The sequence below is a fragment of the Anolis carolinensis genome, chromosome 1 (assembly GCF_035594765.1).
Source record: "Anolis carolinensis isolate JA03-04 chromosome 1, rAnoCar3.1.pri, whole genome shotgun sequence".
Lineage (NCBI taxonomy): Eukaryota > Metazoa > Chordata > Lepidosauria > Squamata > Dactyloidae > Anolis > Anolis carolinensis.
In genome coordinates, this window is record NC_085841.1 from 189,265,376 (window position 1) to 189,292,471 (window position 27,096).

General features: G+C 39.2%; 1 protein-coding gene and 1 long non-coding RNA gene across 3 annotated transcripts in view; one reads left to right on the forward strand and one right to left on the reverse strand.

Moving 5' to 3' along the window:
• LOC103280281 (uncharacterized) overlaps positions 1-7,216 on the forward strand; it is a 93,199-nt gene extending 85,983 nt beyond the window's left edge. Inside the window, exon 5 of the long non-coding RNA XR_010000775.1 lies at positions 5,327-7,216. This is a non-coding gene — a long non-coding RNA (uncharacterized LOC103280281). The remainder of the gene's footprint in view (positions 1-5,326) is intronic.
• Positions 1-27,096, reverse strand: part of plekhm3 (pleckstrin homology domain containing M3) — a 101,288-nt gene that overhangs the window by 61,693 nt on the left and 12,499 nt on the right. For both annotated transcript variants that reach the window (XR_010000755.1, XM_003226077.3), the window contains exons 3-4: positions 20,730-21,653; positions 5,497-5,642 (exon numbers count right to left, since the gene is read on the reverse strand). Coding sequence is in view for 1 of the 2 variants with exons in the window: in XM_003226077.3 (XP_003226125.2) it covers positions 5,497-5,642; positions 20,730-21,653 (1,070 nt within the window). In the remaining variant the exon portion in view is untranslated. The remainder of the gene's footprint in view (positions 1-5,496; positions 5,643-20,729; positions 21,654-27,096) is intronic.

Sequence of the window (27,096 nt, forward strand, 5' to 3'; positions counted from 1 at the left end):
CTATACTGCCATATAACACAGTTGAATACAGTTTAACTGTATTCTGAAACTGCATTATATGGTAGTGTAGGTGGGGTCTTACATTGTCTCACTGAGCCATCTAGTTTATTGCCGTCACTCTGGATGGTGACATCTGGAAAGTAATTATCTTTTCATTCATTTTGCAGCCTACCTTTTATTTGTATTTCTACAGCTGCACTGTATATTCAAAAACATAAAATGGGATCTCCAACAAAATTTGTATTTTATCCTAAGTACTCCACCTTCTCCCTTTTGGCCCATATGTTATCATGAAAAATGTCATCAAATCTGCAAGATATTGTGGCACTTCAGTAGCTTAGAGCATTCTTTAAAGTCTTTCTGTTCCTCCTTCTTTTTCCTTACATACTCTGTTTTGTTCCACCATAAACCATTAACTGTCCAAAATGCAGGTGTCAAATAGATCCAGATAACTGGACATATAACTGAAAATATAGAAATAATCATACTAGGTTCCCTTTAAAGGGTAATGCAAGGGTTACTGAAAGGCAATGTATTTTACAGTACTGGATGGTATTGCTATCAACTGGAAAGTGTAATAAAATAGAATACATTACTCTACCAGTTGTAAAGTTGTAAAATAGCCTTCTCCACCTTTCCTTCCTCCACTCATTTTCTCTTTTGTATCTTTACATGGTTTTATTGTATGTATGCATAAGTGTGTACATATTGTATGTTTTACATGTTTTGATATGGTCAAAAGTGACTAATCAATAAAGAATTGTTGTTGTTTGCACACATTCATACACATACAGATCATGTAACTGATGAAACTGAGGCTGTTTCCTAACACAACTGAGACCCCAGCAAACCCTTAAGTTTTTAAGCTACCATAGGTCTTTGTATTTTACTGTGGTCCATCAAGTTCCCTCAAGAACCCACTGATTCCAAAATACCATCCTTTATTCCTTCATGCTGATTTCCGGGATCACCGGGAATTTGCCCCTCCAACCATCCTCACTGAAAATTTGGCAATATCAAAGAGCTGGTAGGTTTGTTGTTCCATGGACCAGTGAACTGCAGGAGATTAAAAAGGGGATTGTATAAAAAGCAAACCACAAAATAAATGAAATGCCTAATAGGCTGGACTTGCATATCCAGTGTTCTCTCACTACTTCGCAGTTCACTTTTCGCGGACTCGCTGTTTCGTGGGTTTTTTTAATAAACATTAAAATACTATTATAAGTCATAAAAAATTATGATTTACAGTGGTGGTGGTCTCATCTGGTGCGGGCAGCGGGGCGAAGAAGGAGCCCAAACGGCAGTGGGAGGAGAAGGAGGCGGCGCCATGTTCCCCTGCCTCTTTCTTCCCTCCCTCCCTCCCCCCTCCCTCTTTCTACTTCCTTCCCAAGGAGAAGCCTAGCGTCCCTGCTTCACGGATTTTCATTTATCGCGGGTGGTCCTGGAACGTAACCCCCGTGATAAGTGAGGGAACACTGTATATCAGTTGCTAATACAACTGGCACCCTTGGGGATTGGTAGATGCTGGGAAAATAGAGTTTCTGGTTGCTTGAGAATTACTATTAAAATTAGGCCTAACTACAGTAATACTATACCCATACCATAAACTCTGCATTAACTTGATATCAATATTGAAACAGTAATTAAATTAAGACAAATAAAGACCAACTTAACTTAATATAATAGTTTTACTGTTCTGTAAAATCAGTTTTAGATTGCAGTATTACTTCTTCCATTTTTTTTGCCTTTTGGTTGAGGATACTGGTTGCTAGAATTCCAGTTAACTGAGAATCCACTGTAATACCATTTAGCATGTATAAAACATACTGCTCTCAGTAATCCTTGCAATATCCTTATAAGATAAGCCAATGTGATTCTTTCTATAGCATAGATTTGGAGGGGCAAAAAAAAGAACACCTGGGATAAGGCTAAGAGAGTAGCAGCCTGCCTAAGTGGTCTGAAAAAAAAAAGATTTTGAAACAAAGGCTTCTCACGAGCTCAGGCACTATGAGACCTGGTTCCAGAAGAAGGGACATCACTGGGGAAGAGCAGATAGAGGCAATCAGTATACACCAGGTGTAAGAAGTCTTCATATCACCAAGAAAATATCACTTAACTCACTCTGGTTTAGCAAGATTCCTAAGTGGCCTAGGTCAAGATGATCTCCTTGCATTCTCCTCCCTGAAACAGACCCAGCTCAGTGTTGTTCAACCGTTGGTCCTCTAGGTGTTTTGGACTTTAGCTCCCATCATCCTTGACCATTCATGCCAGGGCTTCTGGGAGTTGGAGTTCCAAACACCTGGAGAAACAAAGGCTAGACAACACGGACCTGGGTGGTGGTATCATGTATATATACAGGCTGATCCACTATCTCTCAGGCCACTAGTTCCAGACTCACTACAAACTGGAATCCTGATTAGTTTATCTAAATCCAGTTTTGTTTAATGCTACTTGAGGGCTTGTTTTGGATATTACACTGAACCTACTGGAAAAGCTTATTTCTGAGTGTAACTTGAGGTGAAATGAAAACCCCACTTATGCTGTTATTCACCTAATGGCTTTATTTCTAATGAGTCATGGTTTGTTCAAGCCATAGTCTGAATGGAGTATGATCAAATAAAGTCTGGCTTGTCTTCCACATTTCTAGATGTTTCTATACAGCCTATTTTATGAGCTCCCATTTGAAGCCACATTTGTGGGTTCAGACATCACTATAATTTAAACAAGTCATGGGTAGGTTAAGTCAGCAACAAACCATGGGCTCAGACTGTAGTTGCATTGGTTCATAACCCATGCTTCATTAGCCAAGGTTGGTTGCACATCAGAAGAAGGCCTAGACTAGTGTTCATGTAATGTAAAGATGCTAACAGAAATAGTAGTAGTAGATAGAGTAGTTCCTTCTCTATTCTAAAGAAAAACGTATGAAATACTAGCAAATGTTTGCATAGGGCTTCCATTACACAGATGCATTTCCATTCTGAAATACAGGTGTGGCTATAAAATAAATGGAAAGTTAGTATTCTCCAGATGGCCAAGATCCATAAGCTACAATAAATATCCCATCCATTTGTCAGCTGTTACAATTATTTCTTGAAACAGAGAATGCGATTGTCAGGAGTTGAGCCCATGGGATGTAATAAATGTACAAAACTAAAAACATGAGAGCCCAAAAGTACAAGATCCTTCTAAAATGAGGAATCAGATAAGAGAAACAAATTAAGGCCTTTCTACATAAAACTGATATGCATGTGCATAGCTCTTAAGCAAATTTTTCATGGTATGTTACAAAGATCATAATAATAAAACTGAGAAGGAATTATTATAGTAGCAGTAAAGGCTATCATGTAGAATGTGATTACATGGAATAGATATTGTGGCATACCAAATAACATAATATACTTAAATAATGTAATACTATTTTTGCATTATTTTGCAATCTCAGGAAACTATCGATTATCACAGTATTTAAAAGCATTGCATTTATGTTTATCCATATTAAATTAAGACAAGATTTTGCAAAATTTAAACAAAAATTACTGTAATAATAATTATGGAATCCTCTCATAATTCATCTAGTAGTCTTCTTGAATGACACCTTTTTACAGCTTGGCATCCTCACTCATTAATTTTTCAAAAGAGATTTGCCTAATTTTGGGTGCATCTATGCTACAGAAGGAATGCAGTTGTCCATCCCTTTAACTGCTATAGCTCAGTGCAATCAAAGCACCCTCTGGCCATCCAGCCTCTGCTTAAAAATCTTCAGAGGAGACTCCACCACACCCCCAGGCAGCATTTCCCATTGCCAAGCACCTCCTACCATCAGGAAATTATCCTTAATGTTTAGGTAGAATCTCCCCCCCCCCCCCTGAAATTTGGATCAATTGCTCTGTATCTTAGTCTCCAGAGCATCGGAAAACAAGCCTGTCTTCTCCTCAGTGGGGCACCGTTTCAAAAATTTAAACATGGCTACCATGTCCCCTTTCTGCCTTCTCTTCTCCAAGCTAAACATACCCAGCTCCCTAAATAATTCCTCACAGCGCTTTGTTTCCAAAACCTCACAAATTCTAGATTACAAGTCCATGGTACCAGTGTAATTATTCTTTATCTGATTTTAAAACCTAGCAAGTCATTTCTATTTCCTTTCCTCAATATTACACATAAGCGAGAGACAGGAAAGTGTACTGTGCATCTTCTCAGAGTTGTTTTCCACAATATCAAATTGTTCAGTAAAACGATGGAAAAATTAACCTTATATCTGTGCTAGGGAAACTCAGCCAGGTCTACTAAGCCCAAAGGTAGTCAGTGCAATGTCAATCTCACTCTGACTTCTACAGTAAATGCAGTAGATTACATTAAATTCCTTATCCAACAAGCTGCTGAATCACCATCGTTGCTACTTTGCTCTGTTTAGCCCTGCGAACGTGAAGCAGACGTGCAGCCAGTGAGCAGGATGACACATAAAACACGATTGACATTACACATGCACAGTGAATTCCCAGGACACAAACGAAAACATATGCCTAGTTATATCAACATTACCAAATAAGGTTCATGGTATAGAACATACATTGATTCCTATACACTCAAAGTGACAGGAGAGGAAAAATAACAGGTAGCAGTTTCTATCTGACAGCAGCAGTTAAAGAAAGGGATGTAAGTGAATTACAGAAACTAAACACTAAAATTGAGAAACACATCCAAATATTTGAAAGCCCACATTCATTTCTTCAGGTGGCTTTAGGTGTTATATTTTATTACAAAAACTGGTAAATCCACAAATTAGGCTCTGTCTAAAAACAGATAAAAAAGAGGAAAAAGAAGATTCTTGTGGCACCTTTACGACTGATCGATTTATTTCAACATAAACTTCAGATGGTTAAATTGATAAAATTTTGGCTGTAAAAATACTTGGCCCTGCCTGTTTCACTCTAAGGCGCCATCATATCCTACCTTATAGTCCTGTGTGATGGAGCTCAATAAGAAGGATTTTTTTTCAGAATTATTTCTAATATAAGAGACATAACAATACTTAATTCACAGATATTGTTCCATTCTGACTATGAACCATGAAAGAGGACACACCAAAGAAGCAGAGAAATGTATTCACTCCATTGGGCCAAATTATTCAGCCAAGACTTTTTACAATATAAGGGAAATGCCCATTTTAGGATTGGATGAATTTTGCGTGAGAGGCAAAATCTCAAAACTTTCCAAAGGAATGAGATTAATATTTAAATGAGAATGTTTATGTTTAAAGGTAATATTAATGAAGATTTTTCTTTTTCTTTTCCCTTTAACTCCTTTTCTCGTCTTTTGTTTTGGATAGAGGAGGAAAAGACCTTTGATCCCAGCAGTGAACCCTTCTCATTTGTGGTTCCCAAAGGAATTCTTGGAAAGGGTAAAGATTGGCTACTCCTGCTCTTTTTATACTTTTATCTCCCACCAAGAGCAACAAGAAGGGGTTCTGGGTGGTGTTACCATGAAATGAGCCCGCACCTTGTATTTTGAAGTGTCCCAGTTATGAACCAGCCGGGCAGGAATAAGAAAGTTGTCGTCCACGTGACAGAAACTGCAATAGTACCATCCACTGTAGCTGCAGACTTTTGCCTTGCCATTGGACAGGCCTATGGCACGCTGACAACCTGATAACAGAAAAATAAAGACTTGGTTGAAAGGCAGAGTTCTAACATGCACTCAAACTCAAGCTTCACTAACATATTAAAATGCATCTTAATAATGGAACATTTACACACCACTTGCAAGAAAAATAACTTACTACCAAAAGAAACACAACAATAGCTTCAGATTGGAAAGAAAGAATGAGGATTAGTTGCATGACACACTATGCTATTCATACACTTAATTTTTAACACCATATTTACTTAAACCTAATCCCCACCCCTTTTTGGCTGAATCCTTTTACCAAAATTAGGGTGTGCATTAGATTCGCATAATACAGTCATCTTATTCTTGAGGCAAAGCAAAAGGGGAAGCTGCTTCAGGAACACCTGGAGCTCCTATTTGAAGGATGTCATCTCTAATTTAATAGCCAGGGCTCAATGCTATGCAATCCTGGGATTTGTAGTTTGGTGAAGCATCAATATTCTTTGGCAGAGAAAGATGAAGGCCTTTTACAACTACAGTAGAGTCTCACTTATCCAAGACTCGCTTATCCAACGTTCTGGATTATCCAACGCATTTTTGTAGTCAATGTTTTTAATACATTGTGATATTTTGGTGCTAAATTCGTAAATACAGTCATTACTACATAGCATTATTGTGTATTGAACTACTTTTTCTGTCAAATTTGTTGTATAACATGATGTTTTGGTGCTTAATTTGTAAAATCATTAACCTAATTTGATGTTTAATAGGCTTTTCCTTAATCTCTCCTTATTATCCAACATATTCACTTATCCAACGTTCTGCCAGCCCATTTACGTTGGATAAGCGAGACTCTACTGTACATGATTTCATAACATTGAGCCAGGGGAGTTAAAGTAGATTTATTCTACAGCATAAATGCACTCCAAGGTTTTATTTTCGATTGCTGGAAGCTTTGGCGTCCAAACACTTGTTTTCAAAGAAGGAATTCTAAGCAGGCTGTAATGTGCCCTTTTTTTGACCAAATTACAGAGTTCACTTTTTGCTGCTACATTACATTTGGCAGGAAATACTTATTAAGTTTCAAGGTTTTGAAAATGTACACATTAGATTTGATGGCGCATTAGATTCAAGTAATTATGGATATATTGCAGAATTGCTTTAAGAAGTGTTATACTTTACCAGTTTCACCCAATTTGCAATTTGCAGGACGATCTAAAGCAGGGCAACTTAATTTTTTCCACTTGCAACCCCATTCCACCTGATTATTTTTTACATGATACCAGGCATAGCAGGGTTGCTTACCGGTAACCAGGTTTCTTAAGAGTGGTCATCTGTGGAATCAGCACGTTTGGTATTGATTATGGCTAAGCAATGCTATCAGAAACACTCAGCTGTGAAGCTTTGGCTATAGCCCTACCCAACTTCCCTAGGAGGTATATAGGCCCTGGGTGGGGCTGCAGCTGCAGTTCCCCACCACCGAGCAGTGGAAGGAAAAGAGGCATGACAATTAGTGGGGAGGATGCGCCGGGATGTGCAGATTCCACAGATGGCCACTCAAAGAAACCTGGTTACAGATAAGCAACCCTGCTTTCTCCTTCGCTGTATCTGTGGAATCAGCACATATGGTAGACTAACCAGCTACTCATCACAGTCAGTGGGCATCATGCCACTGCCAAAAAAAAAGGACAGCTCTGCCAAATGCTGCATGCCACTTGGATTGGAAGTCCACTTTGTAGTGCATGACCAATGTCAGCAGCGCAGCTCATATGGCTGCTTGACAAATGTCTTCTAAGGCCAACCCATGGCCATATGCTGTTGACGTGGCTACCTGTCTTTCAAGTGAAGTGGAGGATCTTCCCCAGTTAACTAGTAGGCCAACCTAATAGTAGCTACCACCCATGCTGATAAATGCTGGAAGGAGATGAGAAGTCCCTGAGTGATAGTGTGATAGTGCAGGAAGAGCCTGGGTGACTTTCTGAAGTCTTTGGTTCTACTTAGATAGAACGCAAGTGCTCTGAGAACATCCAAGAGGTGCAGAGAATGTTCTAGTCATGTAGTTAGAGCTGGAAAAATGATGGCAATACTATATCTTGCGTAAAATGAAAAGAAGAAGCAACATTTGGGAGGAATGAGACATCTGTCCACATGAGCATCTTATCTGCATGAAACCTCATGTAGGGGGCATTAGCCCGGAGGGCACAGAGCTCACTAGCCCTCTGAGCTAACATAATGGCCATGAGGAATGCTGTCTTCCATGATATATGGCAGAGTTCTGCTGTGGCCAAAGGCTCAAAGCATGCCTTCGTAAGTGTGGAGAGCACTAAGTGGAGATTTCAAGCATAATATTTCAGTCGGACGGCAAAGGGGCCAGGAACGGCCAGGTGTTTTTATAACCCTGCAGGAAGAGCTGCACCATTGGATCCTGGAAGATGGAGGGAAGGCCCTTTTTCTTTTTATGTGCTGAAATGGCCGCTAAGTAGCATTTTAGGGAGGACAGTGCCAGGCCTTTGGCTGTTTAAGAGGCAGTCCAGCAATGTTGCTGTGGATGCCATGAAGGGGTTCACATGGTGATGCTCCGCAAAAGCCGCAAACTTATCCCACTTGCATTGAAAGGAGTGTTTTGTGGACTGCCTGTGTGCTGCATCTAGCATGGCCTGGACAGTACAACAGACCCACGTAAAACAGCCACTAGGTGGCATCCAGAAAACCTTTACTGTTGCCAAATTTTACATGACTGCAACATTGAGTTAAAGGGACCCCACTTGGAGTCAGGACCCACAGTTTAAGAAGCAGTAATCCATCACCTACTCTCATGGCTGTTTACTATGATGAGAGACAGGAAATGTTTGTAAGGAGCCTGTGGCAAGACAAGCTGGTTGGCAGACTGCTTTAAGGAATTAATTAGAATGGCAAAAAAGGGTCCATGGATAAATAGACCACAGATAAACAAGAAAAAAATACATACAGTGAAACCCATGTCTGTGCATCTATCAGTTTATATTACGGTCCCATTTCATATCCATCCACAGATATTTAATTACTCATCTTGCTGACTAAATTGTTAAGTTATTCAAACCCCGGTCTCTCAGCTATGTAAAACCAATTGTATTTTGTTCAATCAGTCACTATAGGTCCTTTGGTAACGTACACAGTTACAGCTCTGGGTTACACTGATTTAAGTTCTTTCTTAGAGTTTGTTCAAGGAATAATCCAGTACCCCAAGGCGCAAGTTCTCTACCTTGACCCAATGGCCAACCATGGATCATGTAGTGTGCTTTATTTGGATGCTCTTGCATGGCTCATGAAAAAAAAACCACTTCAGTCTTCCTGAATGTTTGCGAGTAGAAATATACCAGCAGGGCTTAAAGCTATGTCAGTATCAAACAGGATCCTAGACAATGCCTTCCATCTGTAACCTCCTGCATTTTCAATTCATGCATCTTTTTCTCCTTCTACTCACAAACAGGCTCTCAATAAGGAAGAAAGCAACATAATTAATACACAATGTGTTTGACTGGTAATTCTAGCTACTTTCCACCTAAAGGCTGTCTGAGGGCTTCATTTACTGTTAGCTCTTGCAGATTTTTGAATTCTGGAACAATCACTGTTGCAGTAAAGTGGAGTCAGTGGAAAGGGAACATGAACAAAGATATTAAGAAAGGAAGGACAAGCAGTAAAACAGGACACAAGAGCTTCAGAAAGGGCCACCAGAAACCATAAGGATTTAAAACTAAATGGAGATTCTCTAGAAATTCACGTTCTTTGCTATATTCCAGCCAAACCATTTCATAAACGTGCAACCATGAAAACAGCAGGTTTCCCTGTTGCTTCTTTTCTAAAGAACTCCTTATCTTTCTCTTCATTTGGCAACCTCTCCAAGGAAACAATTTCTGCTAAACCTGTTCTCATGTTGTACAGCCATTTGCATCCCACTTGATTTGTACTTGCCCTCTATTTCCTTGACAACACATTTTTGACCTGGGTCACATAGCATAACATACACACCATGTTGGTGAGTGAATTATAAAATAATGCATGCAAGTAGGAAACAATGCAAAAACAGGGTAGTATCTTCCCCTTACTATGCATGGTCACTGTGATTGTTGTGCTCTCCTCAACTAAAATACAAAACTACACACCACCGCCTCCCACCCTTTTGCCTTCCTCTTGCTGCATGTTTTATTTTACAAGGCCTGTTATTTCAACCACCCTTTCACATCAAGTTATGAATGAAATTCATTCCTTTGATGTTATGAGGTTCAAAGTGATGCTGTGGTGACAAATGTATCCCAGCAGTAGACACCAATTAAGCTAGTTATAAAAAATATAGTGAAAGAACTAGACGGAGGCATGGTAGAGTGCAAGGTTGAGTACCTCTGTAGCACAAAAGAGCCTGGGTTCTAAGAATGGCCTATAATTCAATTCTGTTCCTAATTTCTTTTCCACAATTATATTTAATGGAATGGATTATCTTATACTCATTATCTTATGCTCATTGAATGGGAAATGGTCAGAGTTGATTTTCAGATAGCACTAATCTTCCATGGAGCATAAATTGTGGCTTATTCAATGAAAAATTGAATTCCATCCCAAAGCACCTTTTCAACAAAAGTGTAAGTTCTCCAACTGCTGACATTGAAATTCAACAGATATTACTTTTAATTAGGATTTGACTATCTTCAGTGATAATTTGTAGTGGGGAGATAAGCAGTCATATTAACTTTCTATGAGATCAATATTTAAATTTTGCTGGTATTTATACCAATGGTACCATAAACGGATTCTCAATTTCCTGAGAGTGGCTAAAATATGAACATTGAAACATTAAAAAAAACAATACTCAACTATTGTATTTATTGAATACAAGACCTTGTAACTGTTTTAGCACATAGGCAGCAACTTTATATATGTATTCTTTTTGAAATTTAGATGCTTTCTTGTGGAAGGTTGCCTGTAGATCAGGGGTCCCCATACTAAGGCCCGTGGGCCAGATATTGCCCTCCAAGGTCATTTACCTGACCCCCGCCCTCTGTTTTAGACTTTGGAAAGTATTGTTTCTTGTTTAATTGTGGTGTACTTACTTTGAAAGTAGTTATACTCCAGAAACTTCATTTTTGTGGCTGCCACAATCTATGTTGAATTGGTTCAGACTCGATGAGATATTCATTTCAAAAACTATAGCAAAATGTACTCCAGGTTGTTCCACAAAAACAAAGTTTTTGCAGTTTAATACATCTTTCCATGTTTTTTAAATAACAGAACCAATTAGGAAGTGACATTTATAACCCAGGAACAAAAATCTAATTACATAGTGTCATAGAGAAGTAAAAAAAGCTTATAATTGAAACATAACCAAAGTCAAATCAACAAAGCAAGAGAAACATTAGAAGAATTTAGTAACTGTTATTTATTTACAGTATTTACAGTATTTATATTCCACCCTTCTTACCCCAAATGTATTCCACATACTAAGTTACTAGTTGTTCGATGCAAATAAATTAGTATGAAGTACTGTATATAAAACAAAACTTGATATTAATGGCAGTGGCAACATATCCTGATTGTTTTCTGATCAACAAAAATGTTGATCCTAAATGACAGCACATTTTGTTTCTTTCGTCATGCTTCAGCATAAGCATTCTCAGGGCAGCTTAGAACATTAAGTGCATAGGGAGGGACATGCAATTAAATAAGATCTAAAGCACCTCTGATACTGACATATTCCAGCATAGGTTTTGTCAGGCTCCAAATGTATTTGATGAAATTGGCTAAGTACACTAAATTTTTCCTTGAAATTAATCACCTATCTCAATGACAGAGTGACAATGAAAAAGCAGAAACATTAGAGGAACTGGCAATAGTCATTTCATCAAACTTGAGAAAATGTAAAAGCAGTGGGGCTTCATTTGGCACAAGCCATAAAAGGTACCAGGGAAACCTTATTGAAGAAGAAATACCAGGAAGGACCCATCCCAACTGAGGAAGCCCTTCTCTCATAGTTTTCACCCACTGCACCTCTGATCATTGGGAGGGACACCCAGGGGACCTCCACCAAGGATTTCAGTGCTTATAAAATACACATATTTCAGGAATAATCCTTAAGGAAGCATTTTCCCACAAGAGAAACAGAGAAAATGACGTACAGAAATACTTCTCTTGTGATGCCCTTGTTATAGCAAATGTCATTTTTTTCAGAAACGCTATTCAAGCCATGTAATTGTATTCAACAGGATATCAACACTGTAAACGATAAAATGGAATTACTCTCACCAGTAGAAAATATCTGAACATCTTTTTCCCATTTCAAAACCTATACATGTTTAACAGTAGTGAAATCAAAAGATTAATAATGCATCCCTATGTATGTATACCCAAAAGTAAAATCACACTGAGCCCAGTGGAGATGACAGATTGAGCACCATTAACCTGGAATTCCAAAATCTAAAAGACTCCAAAATACAAAATATTCCATATGGATGGCTGCGATAGTGACAAAGTTACTTTCTGGTGGTTCAGTGTGCATACATTTTGTTTCAGACACAAAACTATTAAAGTATTGTGCATACAATTACTCTCAAACTATGTGCATAAGGTGTACATGAAGCATAAATGAATGTTGTGTTGAGACTTATGCCCCATCACCAAGATATCTCATTATGCATATGCACGTATTCCAAAATTGGGGGGGGGGGGGGGAGAGAATACAGACAACTTTGGGTTTCAAGCATTTTGGATAAGGGGTGTTCAACTGGTACTGGCAAATATGTGGTTACAGGATTGCAACCTAAACATGTTACAAAAATGTGCTTTTTAGATAAGACTATGCTGTAATGCAAGTAAACAAGCCCTCCCCCCATAGCAGGAATACACCTGTCCATGACCTATGTGCCATCTTATTAGGTCATCTCCTCTGCAAATCTCACAACAGTAACTGTTGGCAACCTGAAAGGCTTTGCACATTGTTCTAGTGAACAGTTTGTGTAAACAGTCAAAACTGGAGATGGGAGACAGGGGACACATCTGTATATGGACTGGGAAAGATGTCACAGACAACACAAGACAGCAATATTTCATTTCTCCATAAGGCTGCACCATAGCAACACTTATGTTACGGTGTGAAAAGAAGGATACATGACAAACAAATCACAAACCTACTCATGGTATGCTTGTTAACCTCTAAATCCAAGGCAATAAAACCTGAAGGAAATACTACACCTGGTTATCTTCTAGGGGTGAATGTGCTGCAGGAGAAACCTTCACCTTTGAAACTGGTTGACTTTTTATTGCTTGGATTTCACAATACCAACATTGCAAAACACTGAAGTACAACACTTGGCAAACAGTCACACATGTGCTCCCACCCACCTTCCTGAGTGCAAGCAGCAATAAAGGTAATGCAAGGTGAGGAACTGTCATTTGCAAAGCTGGTCAGACAACTCTTTTGCTATGTGGCGAAAAATGAGTCAAAGGAGTAAAGTCAGGTTTTTTTGCAGACAAAGGCCATGCTGGCCAGAGATGGGGGTTTGGGGGGAAAGAACCTAGAAAGAAACATTTCAAACTCTCAAAGCAGCCATTCTTACTAAATGAAAACACCCAGTTCCAGGCAGAATTTTGAAACATTACTTTCTTGACTACAAGCCCCAGAGAACTGTTTATTTATTGAATTTATTCTTATCCTGCCTTGCTCCCAATATAGGGACTTAAGGCAGTTAAGAAGGTCCTTCCCAGAGGAAGGACCCAAAACTTTCATCTTTCAGCTATTAGGCTCTCCTACTCACTGGGGCTGTGGACATCTCCCCTGACCCTTGCTCCTGGGTATTTAGTCACTGCTCCCATTGTGGAAATGATGAATATGAAATTACGTCATACCATGCCAATGAGCTTCTAGGTTACAAATTAGGATCATATTATACCAGGACGGTAAGAAGAGACTCACATGACACATGAGTCTCGCATGGGAAATGGTAATTTTCTGAATGTAGTGAAGACCCAAAAAGCAACGCTCAAATGAAGTTATGCAGATCACATTAATCCATGCAATCTGTCTCACTTTATTCTGAGAGCTGGTGCAGTGCCAAAGTCAAATGCATAAATTGTGAAGTCCATGGTTCAAATCTCAGTTGAATCATCAAACGACTAGGTTGCTTTGGATATGATTTCCCTCTCCTCTATTTTCTCACAGGGCAAGAAAAGTTACCCTTTGAAATACAATTCCCAGAATCCTCCAACAAACTAGACTAGTTAGTAGCTTTTCCCATCTGTGCTCCCTTACACATACACACCTACCTCTCTAACAACTGACCAAAAGAGTCAATGTGACAATAGATGAAATAAATAAATGTGAAACAGTTTGAACCGCAAAGCATTGTAAGCTATAACAATGCTTCCAAGCCTGAAAGTCGGTGTTCCACCACAACACAAGGTCAAGAAGGGGTTCTTTCAACCCAGACTTTTTTCACTTTTCTTTAAATGCCCCTTTATTTCCTGCTGATTATTTTCTGCAGCAATGCATGCGTGGGAATAGGAAGTTTACAGGATGCCGAATAGTGTTTAGCACCTAAATGCCTAAGCATTAAGGACATCCATATAAAAATAGTATAAGAATTGTATAACAATCAGGCCCATAGGATGAAGTTGCAGTAAACAAAGCCAAAGGACACGGTGGAAACTGGCCTGCATTTATATGTTTATATAAGCACAAACTAGAGTATTCCCCTAGCCTATGCATTTATATAGCCACACAGTGTTTGTTTTAAAATTCATGCCACAATATTTAGGCTGCAGTATTTACAAGTTTTGCTGAACTCATCCCTGAGTAGATCCACATAGAGCGGCACTGTTAGGCTGCAGTCTCAGGGGAATTTACTAGATAGGAATAAAATGAACTGAAGATAGTAGGCTTGCTTACAGATTACATTTGAGGACCATAACACAATCTAATAGCAGCATTATCAAACACTAGTGTACTGCAGAGTTCAAAGAGGTTTTCTACTCTCTGCAAAACAATCTGACTCAACATTCCTTTTACAGACAGCATATTTAAAAGATGCAAAGGAAAGTATCATTACATCTTAGTCAAATGATTTTCAGCCAAGTAAAAAGATGTTGCTGTCCCCAATGCAACTGAATACATTACAAAAAGCTTAAGTAAGTTCAGACATGATAAGTTCATAGCAGTTTAATTACGAAACTTCAATTATCTATATAGCACTGAAGGTGGTATGTTTATGAGACAGCATCTTAAAGCTTCTGAAGTATACCCATTCATCACAGATTTTTTAAATTGTGTCAGAAGCAATTTGAGAACATAACTGCAAGTTGCTTCTGGTGTGAGAGAATAGGCAGTCTACAGAGACGTTGCCCAAGGATGCCCGGATTTATTATCACCCTGCTCGGAGGCTTCTCTCATGTCCCCACAAGCAAGAGCTGACAGACAAGAGCTCACCCTCTCTTGCGGTTTCGAACTGGCAACCTTGAGGTCAGCAACCCAACCTTGAGGTCAGCAGTCTAGCCGGCACAAGGGTTTAATCCATTGTGCCACTGCGGCTCCTTATATTAGTCACAGATGCTGAGGACTGAAAAGGGACAACAGGATCAGATACATTAATTCTGGAGAAAAGAGGTAAATGCAAACAGACTGGCTGCAACCATATGCATGCTTACTCAGAAGTAAATACAGCTGACTTATTCCTTAGACAATATAAACAAGAATCAGAGCCTGTGTCGAGCATTTTCTCACTCCAGGCCTAGTGAACTTTTTCTTTAAAGGATTTGGGGGTCTTTTCTTTTTTAAAATAAACTGCCCTTCTGACCTTGATACAGCAACAATCTGTTTTCCTTCCTGACCTTCTTCATTTCCCTCTGCCACATCCGTGGGCCTGACATGGCTGCCCCGGGGCTTGTAGAGGTGGTTGGGAAATGCTAGCTGGCGCCCAAGATAAACTTGTCTAAAGCGACATTCTTCTTTACCCACTTTGGAGCATCAGCTGTTTGTCTGGAATCTTCTGCCGCAAAAGCTTTTTTAAAAAGTAAAATGGGGGGAATGTAGAGTGCAATTCAAACACAAACCCTTTTCTCTACCTCCAGGTCCTGAGAGAAGTGGGGGGGGGGGGGGCACAAAGAAAGAATTGGGACCAGGTGGAGGGAAAAAATCTTGTCTCCATTAAGCCCTTCCAACAAACTTCTATATCAGAGGTTCATTGTCACTCAATTAGCCGAGGCAGTGGGGGTCTGGAGGATGGGGGCTGTTTGGAGAGACAATGGGTCACTCTGTTGTATTACTATTTAATCACTTTTACTAAATAAATAAAGCAGCCCTCAGCTGCTGTCATGTCAAGGGAATTTACAACAAAACAAAACCAAAAAACCCCCAAAGAAAAAGAAATACCCACCCTCTCTTTTCCCCCCTTTGCCTTTCTTTTTTTTTCGTCCCCTGAAGAACAAGGGAGGGTTATTACTGTAGCCTTAAGTCTCATCTTTGTGAAGCTCCTCTTTGATTCCCACTCGGACCCTGCCACTTTCTGGCACTAATTTGTCAGGCCAAACAAAGGAGGGATTTGTACCTCCTGTAAGGTCTCAATTAGGAAAGGCTTCTGCTGCATTATGTGCCATTCAGACAGGACACAATGATGGTAATTACAGGAATTTGCACTAAATGGCTGAAGAATTTGCAGCAAAACTTCTCCCCGCTACCTCCACAAAGCTGACCCCCATTTGCAGCTGTGGGGGAGTGGGGCAAGGGTATGGGGAAAATGGGGGAAGCCAACAGGGAGGATATGCTTACTGCCTATAAGACACAATACTCAGTAGCCATCTAGTTAAGTTAAACAGCCACCTTGTGCTCTTCAAACAACAGCAGCAGCAGCAATCTTCCAAAATAGGAAAAGGGAAATGGAGACCTTCTGACACACAGACCCAATTTTGCCTAGTTTTCATCTGCTCTCGTAGATAAAGAGCTACAATGTAATGACGAAGAGGAGTATGTTATGCTTATCCTACGAATTTCATAGGGCTTTCTTAGGCAAAGAATACTCAGAGGTGGTTTTGCCGGTCCTTCCTCTGAAATATTACAGTACCTGGTATCTTTTCTTGTATCATGTATCTCTGGATGGTAAACAATAAAAGTCCAATCCACTGAAGCAATATAAAAAAGCACAGTCCAAACATGGCAGATTAAAAGCATATTAATGCATTTGATAAAACAGTTCATGTTTTAAAATAGTTTAATACAACGTTGTGGAACATGGGAGAAAGACCCTGTCTGCTGTATGCAGGATAGTATGCTCATATGCAGCCATTTTGGTTGCAGCACAACATTCCTTATGGGGATTTGACTCAGAACAACGTTGGGTTCTTTTTATTGTAAGATTAAAACATACCTTTCCACTTAAGTCTGACTTTATTTTAAAACTACTTAAAAATGTTACATTTGTTTTCAGGCTGAACTACAGCCTTCCACTTTTGCCACAACAGAGTCTGTTGTCACAGAACTACAACATGGTACCCAACAAAACTATGACCAAGTGTATATAAGACAGTCTCCTCTTACTGGAAAACTTTTGCATATGTTAGAATACAGCTTCCACCATCCCCAGTCAATTGGAAATGGTGAGGGCTGAAATCCAACAAATCTGGAGAATCCAGGTTGACGCAGGAAGCTATCTGTTGCACGTGAACACTAAAACTCATCTTAAATACATCAGTGCACATATGGGAACAAACCGGCATGTATTTTAATGTGGCCAATGTGTCAGCAGCTGGGAGAGCCTTCACAAGCATTTCACAGTAATATTCCAAGATCCCATCTGGAACAGGGCATTGAGCTGCTGAACTTGCAGACCAAAAGGTCCCAGGTTCAAATCCCAGGAGTGGAGTGATCGCCCGCTGTTGCTCCAGCTTCTGCCAACCTAGCAGTTCAAAAACATGCCAATGTAAGTTAATAGGTACCGCTCCGGCGGGAAGGTAACGGCACTCCATGCAGTCATGTCGGCCACATGACCTTGGAGGTGTCTACGGACAACGCCGGCTCTTTGGCTTAGAAATGGAGATGAGCACCAACCCCGAGTCAGACATGACTGGACTTAATGTCAGGGGAAGCCTTCTGTAAGAATGGCTGCACATGAGCATATTATCTTTCAATCGAAGGTAACTACTGAGAACGAGTAATACAGTAGAGTCTCACTTATCCAAGCTAAATGGGCCGGCAGAAGTTTGGATAAGCGAATATCTTGGATAATAAGGAAGGATTAAGGAAAAGCCTATTAAACATCAAATGAGGTTATGATTTTACAAATTAAGCACCAAAACATGTTTTACAACAAATTTGACAGAAAAGGCAGTTCAATACACAGTAATGTTATGCTGTAATTACTGTATTTATGAATTTAGCTCCAAAATATCACGATAAATTGAAAACGTTGACTACAAAAATGGCTTGGATAATCCTGAAACTTGGATAAGCGAGGCTTGGATAAGTGAGACTCTACTGTACTAGACTAAATGGTGCTGCAAATAGGCCCACTGACTAGGTCAGATCTACTTTTGAGTAGAAAACACTACGATGTTGCTATAATACATGCATCATGAACCTGCAGAGAGCTTAGCTCTCACTTTGTCAGATTCAAAAAATCTGACAATGAATGTGGATGCTTTTTTGTTAGAGCACACTAACATACCTAATCTTCATCAAATGGCTGCGATGTTTTTCAATGGAGAATTCAAATGAAAATGCTTTCTTAAAAGTGAAAAAATAAAAATTACTCACTAGAGAACAAATACTCAATCCCTATCAGAACTGTGTGTGTGTGTACACACATACAATCGACATTTGCAAAAAATATAGTTAAGCATGGGAAAGAAATTTGATAGATTTACATTTCTAGATTTCCTGAGATTGCCTCAGAATGGAATGAAAACTCATACACTTTAGAGAAAAACATGCACAAATGCATGGGTACTTGTGAAAAAAATGTCCCTTAGTTAATGTAAAACGAATTTGTTGGAAAACTTAAACTATATTAATTTCTGTGCTGATGTAAAATGCAATCAGGTAGGGAAAACAGAATAAGAAATGGAAGTGAAAACAAAACCAACACAACTAAAATGACTCTTCAGTCAAAGAGGTGGAGTTTGGTTGGTCTTTCAGTACTCGAATGCACTTTTACATCCTTAACATTGACAAAATGAATGGTGGGAATACAAAGGATATAAATAATTGATCGTTGTTCTTTAAACTATTTTGAAAAAGTTCCTTGTCCTTGATATAACGGTGAATTTATCGATACTGCCCCCTGCTGGAACAACTACTTGTTGCATCCTTGGGCAGCAGTAAAGACTGTTATTATGACAAGTCTCCTTCCAACCCTGTTATGGGCCTGCAAAACCTGGACTGTCTAAAGATGTCACACTCAACTCCTGGAATGATTCCATCAGCATTGCTTCTGAAAAATCTTGTAAATTTTTTGGGAAGACAGGCAGACAAATGTCAGCGTGCTGGAAGAAGCAAAGACCACCAGCATTGAAGCGATGTTCCTACGCCAACAACTCTGCTGAGCTGGCCACATTGTCTGAATGCCCAATCACTGTCTCCAAAATCAGTTACTATACTCCCAAATCAGAATAGAAAATGGAATGCTGGTGGGCAGGAAAAGAGATAGGCTTAAAGCTAACCTTAAAAACTGTGGCATAGACACCAAGAACTGGGGCACCCTGGTGCTTGAGCGCTCTAGCTGGAGTAATCTATGACCAGCAGTGCTGTGGAATTTGAAGAGGCACGAATGGAGGGCGAAAGAGAGAAACATGCCAAGAGGAAGGCACATCAAGCCAATCCTGACCAGGACCACCTTCCACCTGGAAACCGATGTCCTCACTGTAGAAAAACATGCGGGTCAAGAATAGGGCTCTATAGTCACTTACGTATCTACCACCGAGACACTACACTTGGAAGGACATCATACTCGGACCACGAGGGATTGCCTAACCCTTCCAAATTTCTATCTGCAATCCATACCAAATCATCAAACCATCAAGATTCACCTCAATTCCAAATTTAAGGGAAGACAACCATATATTTTAATGAAGGCTGCCTGCCTCTTCATGATTAAATGAGGAACATGAAATTGGTGCTGGCCCCTTTCATGTTCTGCTTCAATTTCCAGCTTCCTTTTGCCAGTAGGTACATGTTGCTCTTGGAAGCTATCTTTATGCCTAAAATCAATGCAATGGTAAAGCCACTTCATGTGTGACATGCAACATAATAGAAGTAGGCTTCGGCTCATATTGCACCTCCTGTATTCCTTCACAGCTCCCACCATCTGTTCCAAAGGCTCTCCACACTTTCTGGAGCAGATCTTGGGGTGTGTGAAAGGGCCAATCTATTCTACCAACTTGCACATTCTACTTCTGGATAAAGGCAGCTGGATTTCAAACCTTGCCAGTGATAGAGCAGTAGATGCTTTTTGCTTGGGAATGACTGTCACAGCAGCCTTTGAATAATACAGCTAAGTGACTTCAAATGTTGTTTTAAATGTAAGTCATCCAATAAAAGAAATCAAGAGAAAAGACTTATCAATTTGACAGTTCGGGGAGTCACGGTCAGCAGCAAGTAGAAAAAGGGAATCTCGGTATGCCCTAGAAATCATTCTTCAGTCCTACTTATTTACCTCTAGTGGCTAAATAAGTCTTTCCATAGTTTTCCCCCCACTGTGTGGAAACCTACTGCTCTCTCGTTTGCTCACGTTTCACTCTCTGTATTCATAACAGTGGACAAAACCAAATAAGAAGTTCCTAAGTTCAGCTGTAACTGGACAGCGTGGTGTATGCTGGATGCTACTGTGGTTGGAAGTAAGCCAAACACACTGAACCATTTGTAAGACCTTGACAAGAGATAGCAGAAAAGTTAGATCTGGTGGCATTAATCCATTCTCCATTTTCCCCCTGGGAAGGATCTTTGGCTCATGTGTTCATGAACCAGGTCAGGACACGCAGTGAAGCAGAGCCAAGTTCCAGTAATTGCAACAGTCACTGATGCAGAACACGGCAGAGAGCCCTCATAACCTGGAAAGATACATAGTGAGTAAAAAGTATGAGAACAAGTACAAAATGTCTTGGATTTGTTTACTTACCTGCACACTTGAAACTCTGAGCAGTCAGACCTCTTTCCAAAGACAAGGTGGTTAAGATGCTGAGAAAGCTAGTGGTGACAGACTGGCGCTTGATCTTCTGATGGTCCTTCCTGCAAGATAAGTTTTGGACTTTGTTCCTCAGTGTTACCTGAACGTTTTGACCCAAGCTGGCTGTGCTGGTGGCAGCCTTCAAGGCCTCCATCCATTCCTGAGCTCTTTGCCGGGTCTCTGCACGCAGGCGGAGCACATCTTGGGGAAAGATTACCTGAAAGCAAGAGTCACAATCATCTAGAATATCTGTCTGGACGGAGAGGCACACTTCAGTATTGTAGCTCCATAGCGGGTCTTCATCAGGGCCGCCAATCTGAAAAGCCATGAGGAGGGATGGGCTGAGAACAAAATGGAATGCTTTCCAGTTATTTTGAAGGGTCAGTCTGTAAAGAGTCCCTGATTTGAGAATGTTTTGGTAGTCCTTGATGTTTTCAGTCACAGATGTTGACTGGAAAAATTCAGCTGGTTCCTTCTGTAAGATGTGGTTTGGGGCAATGTTGTTCTCCTCATTGTCTAACTTGTGTGAATTCCTCAAGTCTCCTTGTGGCCTCAGGAAAGATGGTACCGAAGAATGCACTGCTTCTCGGAGCTTCTGACCCCAATCCAAGGCCTCCCATGGAGATTCTGCCTTGAGCTGTAGATGGGAGTTGTTGAACAGAACTGCATCAACCACACTGGTTTCCACAGTGATACTTTGGAAATGCAAAAGGAGATAGACGGTCGGAAGGGTCTGGTTGCCACTGCTGTCAAGCCAAAACAGGTACAGCTCATATGGAGAGAGTTCGGCATAACAAGCCTGCCAATAGCTGTCATGGTTGCGCTTGATTTCCAAGTACCCTTTCTTTAAGGTATTTGAGAATGTTGGCTTGTGTTCTAGGAGAGAGTTCAAACAAATATGGCAATGAATACTACAGACTTCTATAGTGCTTAAATTTGTAACACCATTTACATTACTGCAATACATTCTACATGGGTCTGGTTAAGAAAATTTAGAAGCTGCAGCAAGTATAGAAATACATTATATGAACTTTACTGGCTGTCAATGTAGAGAACCAGTATGGTACAGTGGCTTGAGCATGAGACTGATTCTGGAAACCAGAGTTTGAAACCCTGCTTGAACATGAAAAGCACATTGGGTTCTTGAGCAAGTCCTGTTATCTCAACCTCATAGAAAAGCAAGAACAAATCCCTTCTGAACAATTCCTGCCAAGACAACACAGTGATAAGTTGACTTTAGAGTCACCATAAGTTGGAAACAATTGGAAGATGCCGAGTGAATAATAGGTTCTCCATCTGAGAGACTACTTTCAAAGAACTAAACACGGGGCTTCAAAATTTGAGGCAGTGTCTTTCCCTAAATCTACCTACCTGTCCATTTTGTGAAAATGCAGGAAAGGCTCAATTGGCCGTATTGCCCTGAAGATGGCATTCCCTCTCCCTGGAGATACAACTGGCACCAACATTGCCCTCAGTTTGGTGCCAAGTGAAAACCTTGTTTATTCAAGCATTTGGAATCTAGTGAAACCATGGCTTGATGTTCAACCCATGACTTCAAGGTTTGTTTTGTTTCACTTCTTAAACAGTTTTAAAAGTTTCTTTAGTTGTTTCATTGACTGTGTCCTACCTGAGCTCTGCTAACTTCGGAAGACAACTAAAATGATCAAGCACGCCCTATGAGGAGTGGCATAGAGAGCTGGGTATGTTTAGACTACAGAAGAGAAGGTTGAGAGGAGACATGATAGCAATTTTAACCCAATCTCAGCCTCAAGAATGTCACAAGTTTGTTGTCAGGATAAAAGAAGGGAAGGCATGGGAGGACAGCCTGATGTTTAGCTTGCAGAACAGAAGCTTGAGAGTAGCCATGATAGCCATGTATAAACATCCAAAAGGCTGTCACAAGGAAGAGGGAACAGGATTGTTTTCTGCAGCCCTAGAGATTAGGATTCAGAGCAATGAACATTAGGAACACCTGAACATTAGGAAGAACTTCCTGACCATAAGAGCTGTTTAACAGTGGAACTCATTGTTCAGAGTCTGGTGGAGGCTCATTCTTTGGAGACTTTTAAACAGAGGCTGGATGGCCATCTGTCAGGGATACTTTGATTGTGCTTTTCATGCATGGCAGAATGGGGTTGAACTGGATGGCCCCTGAGGTCTCTTCCAACTCTATGATTCTATGGAGGGTGAGAAATACCCTAATTGTAACCTGAAAGGAGTGCTCATGATTGACACAATCTCACCATATACCTGAGCAATGGGCACTAAGTATTAAGACTAAGGGGCTAATGGCAGCGTTGCCAGAGATACAGTGAAAGAAAATTGCATGGAAGCAGCAACTGTCCTAGAAACATATAATCAAGCCTATTTGCTTGTTTGTATCATCTGTCACTCACAGAATCAGATCATTTATGAGAATACAAAAACATGCAAGCATAGCTGGCAAATATGCTCCACTTATTCTTATGCTTCCGGACAGTCCTTGAAAGCTAATATGGTGTAAGGCTTAAATGTATCTGGCTGGAACTAGGGAGATCCATCTTCAATTCCCCACTGAACCACAAAATTCCCAGCAAATGTGAAGGGCTGGCTGTAGCTACAAGAAACATAGGAAGATTCAAAAATTCCTTGCCATACTATCACTGAATGCCAACGGTCTTAATTCACCAAAGAAAGGGAAAAAATCGTTCAATACCTAAGATCAACAGAGGCGGACGTAATAGCTATCCAGGAAACTCACATCAAAAAATCAAATATAGATTTGATCACATTTAAGAAATTAGGCCAAGTCCACATTGCATCAGACAATGTTAAGAAAAGAGGGGTAGCTACATATATAAAAGAAAACCTACTACCTGCCGAAATAAAAGCAGATCAAGAAGGGCGCTTTCAGTTGAGCACAATTGAGCTAGACAACAAAAAAATATTATTAGCCAATATATATGCTCCAAACAATGGCCAGTCTGTCTTCTTTACCAAATTGCATAAAGAAATAGAAAATATAAACTACGATGAACTGATTATATTAGGTGACTTCAACGCAGTAGTGCAACACAACATAGACAGAAAATACGTGAAGCAAAAACAAAGCAAAGGAAAAGAACTTCCACAAAGTTTTTGGAAATTAGCGAATGATCTAGAGCTTATAGATGTTTGGCGACTTCAGCATGGACCCAAAAAAGATTTTACATTTAGATCAGACAGACACAATTCGCTCTCAAGAATTGACATGATCTGGGCCACAAAAAGCCTTACTACAAAGTTATTAAGTTCTGATATCCATCCAAGATTGGTTTCAGACCATGCCCCCATTTCGGTGCAACTAAAACGACAAGTCAGACAATGGACATGGAGGCTCAACGATAATTTACTCAAAAAGGAAGAAATTCTAAAGAAATGTAAAAAAGACCTTCTAGAATTTTTACAGTTAAATACAACACCAGGTATGTCACCATATACAATTTGGGATACGGCAAAAGCCTATATGAGGGGTAAATTAATACAACTCAACATAATAGAAAAGAAAAAGAAACAAACCAAATTGCACAAGATTCAATTGGAAATTAAAGAAAAGGAACTTGAATATAATAAACAACCAAAAGATAAAAAACTAGCCGAAGAACTAAAACTATTAAGAATCCAAGCATCGATGATTTTGGTGGAACAAATGGACAAAATATTGAAATTTAGTAAACAGAAATTTTTTCAACATGCAAATAAACCAGGCAGATGGTTATCAAATAAATTAAAAAAGCAATATCAAAATAAATACATAATCTCATTGAAACATAAAGATAAAGAAATTAAAGAAGAACAAAAGATAAAACAACATCTAAAAGACTTTTATGAAGATCTATACAAAAATGAAGAAGGCTCAACAGAAGCAGTAATAGAATACATAAAATCTCAAAAGCTCCCAACCCTTCCTGAAGAAGAGCAGGAACGTCTGAATGCATCAATAACAGTACAGGAAATCGATGAAGCAATTCATAATTTAAAGACAGATAAATCTCCAGGCCCAGATGGCTATACAGCAACATACTACAAGATGATGAAAGATGAAATAACACCGATACTACAAAAAATAATGAACTCAGTACTGGAAACAAATCAAATACCAGAGACATGGAAGGAGGCCAGTATTATTCTAATCCCCAAAGAAAATCAAGATGAAAAACAGATTCAAAATTACAGACCAATTTCTTTGCTAAACATAGACTATAAAATATTTTCATCAATATTGGCAAACAGATTAAAATCAACACTGAGTAATTGGATCAATGCTGACCAAGCAGGCTTTCTACCTGGAAGGCAAATTAAAGATAACACAAGAATAATCTTGAATATAATTGAACATATTCAAAACACAAAACTCAAAAAGGGGGCACTTTTATTATTGGATGCTGAAAAGGCCTTTGACTGACTAAACTGGAATTTCATCATTGAACTATTAAAGGACCTAAGATATGGAGGGAAATTTATTAATGGAATACAAGCCATATACACAGAACAAAGAGCCAAAATTAAAATTAATGGAGATATGACTGAAATGTTTCCAATACAAAGAGGTGTGAGACAGGGATGCCCCCTCTCACCCTTACTATTCATACTTGCAATAGAAATCCTAGCAAGAAAACTACATCAAGATGATGACCTGATTGGTATAAAAGTGAAAAACCAAAAATATAAAATAAAGTTATTTGCGGATGACATTATTTTAATGTCAGAATATCCACAGAAAGAATTTCCCAAAATGATATGCCTGGTCAATCAATTTGGATCAGTTGCGGGTCTTTCAATCAATCTACGCAAAACAAAAATATTAGCGACAAAGTTAAGCAATAAAGAAAAAGAAGAATTAAGTCAAGAAACAGGAATTGAAATAGCTCTCCAAGCAAAATATTTAGGAATAAACATAACAATGAATAACAAAGATCTGTATAAAAATAATTATGAAAAAAACTGGAATAAAATAAAAAATGATCTGAAAAAATGGATGAATCTGGATATCTCTCTCCTAGGACGGATAGCTACAATAAAAATGAATATCTTACCTAGACTATGCTTCTTGTTCCAGAACATTCCAATTGACATCAAGGAAAAAGAATTTACGAATTGGAATGCTGAATTTACGAAATCTTTGGAGAGGGAAGAAACCGAGAATAAAGATGAAAAATTTACAAGACACTAAACAAAGAGGAGGACTGGCTCTTCCAAATCTAAAATTATAAAGGGAAGCAGCTATATTGATTTGGTTAAGAGAATGGATCCATCTTGACAATCAAAGTCTCATAACTCTGGAATGAGATAGTTTAAAATTTGGCTTACATGCATACTTAATTTATGGGAAAGTGGCAGAAGACTCAAACTTTAATAAACACCCAATTAGGAAAACTCTGATGAATACTTGGAACAAATATAAAAAATTTTTTTACAGAAAATTACCACAATGGACCTCGATCCAAGAAGCTTTCAAACAAAGTGGAAATTCAAAGGGCAGTAAAAGATGGCCAACATATGCGGAAATACTCAAGAAAACGCAAGATAACCTCCAACTGAAATCATTGATAGAAATAAACCAGCAGGGCTATAACATGAACTGGTTTGAATATGCACAAATACACCAACAATATCAAAAAGATGTGCATACAGGATTTGAAGAAGAAAAGACAGACCTTGATAAGATACTTCAATCAAGAAATAAACAACTATCTAAGCTTTACAGTCTCCTGTTAAAATTAAACACAGAAGATGAATATATCAAGGAGTGTATGGTAAAATGGGCTAAAAACATTGGTCGCTCGATTAGCATAGATGAATGGGAATACCTCTGGAAAGTAAAAATAAAAATTTTCAGAAGTTATTCTCTTCTAGAAAATTTCTACAAAATGTTTTATCAAGCTTATATGACACCTGTTAAATTAGCCAAAATACAGCCACAATTAAAAAACACTTGCTGGAAATGTAAACAAGCAACAGGATCATTTTTCCACATGTGGTGGACTTGTAAGAAGGCAAAAAACTTTTGGATTAAGATTCATAAAACCACTGAAAAAATACTCAAGTTAAAAATACCCATGCACCCAGAAATATTCCTACTAGGAATAACAGACACATCACTGCTGAAGCCACATGATAAACTCTTCACTTTGATGACAACGGCTGCGAGAATAGTTTATGCACGAGCCTGGAAATTGGAGGAAACACCAGAAATGGAGGAATGGATCATGAAAGTGACGGAGGTGGCTGAGATGGACATTCTGACAGGGTATCTCCAGTCAAAAGACCCTTCTGAGTTTAGGAAAGTCTGGGATCCCTT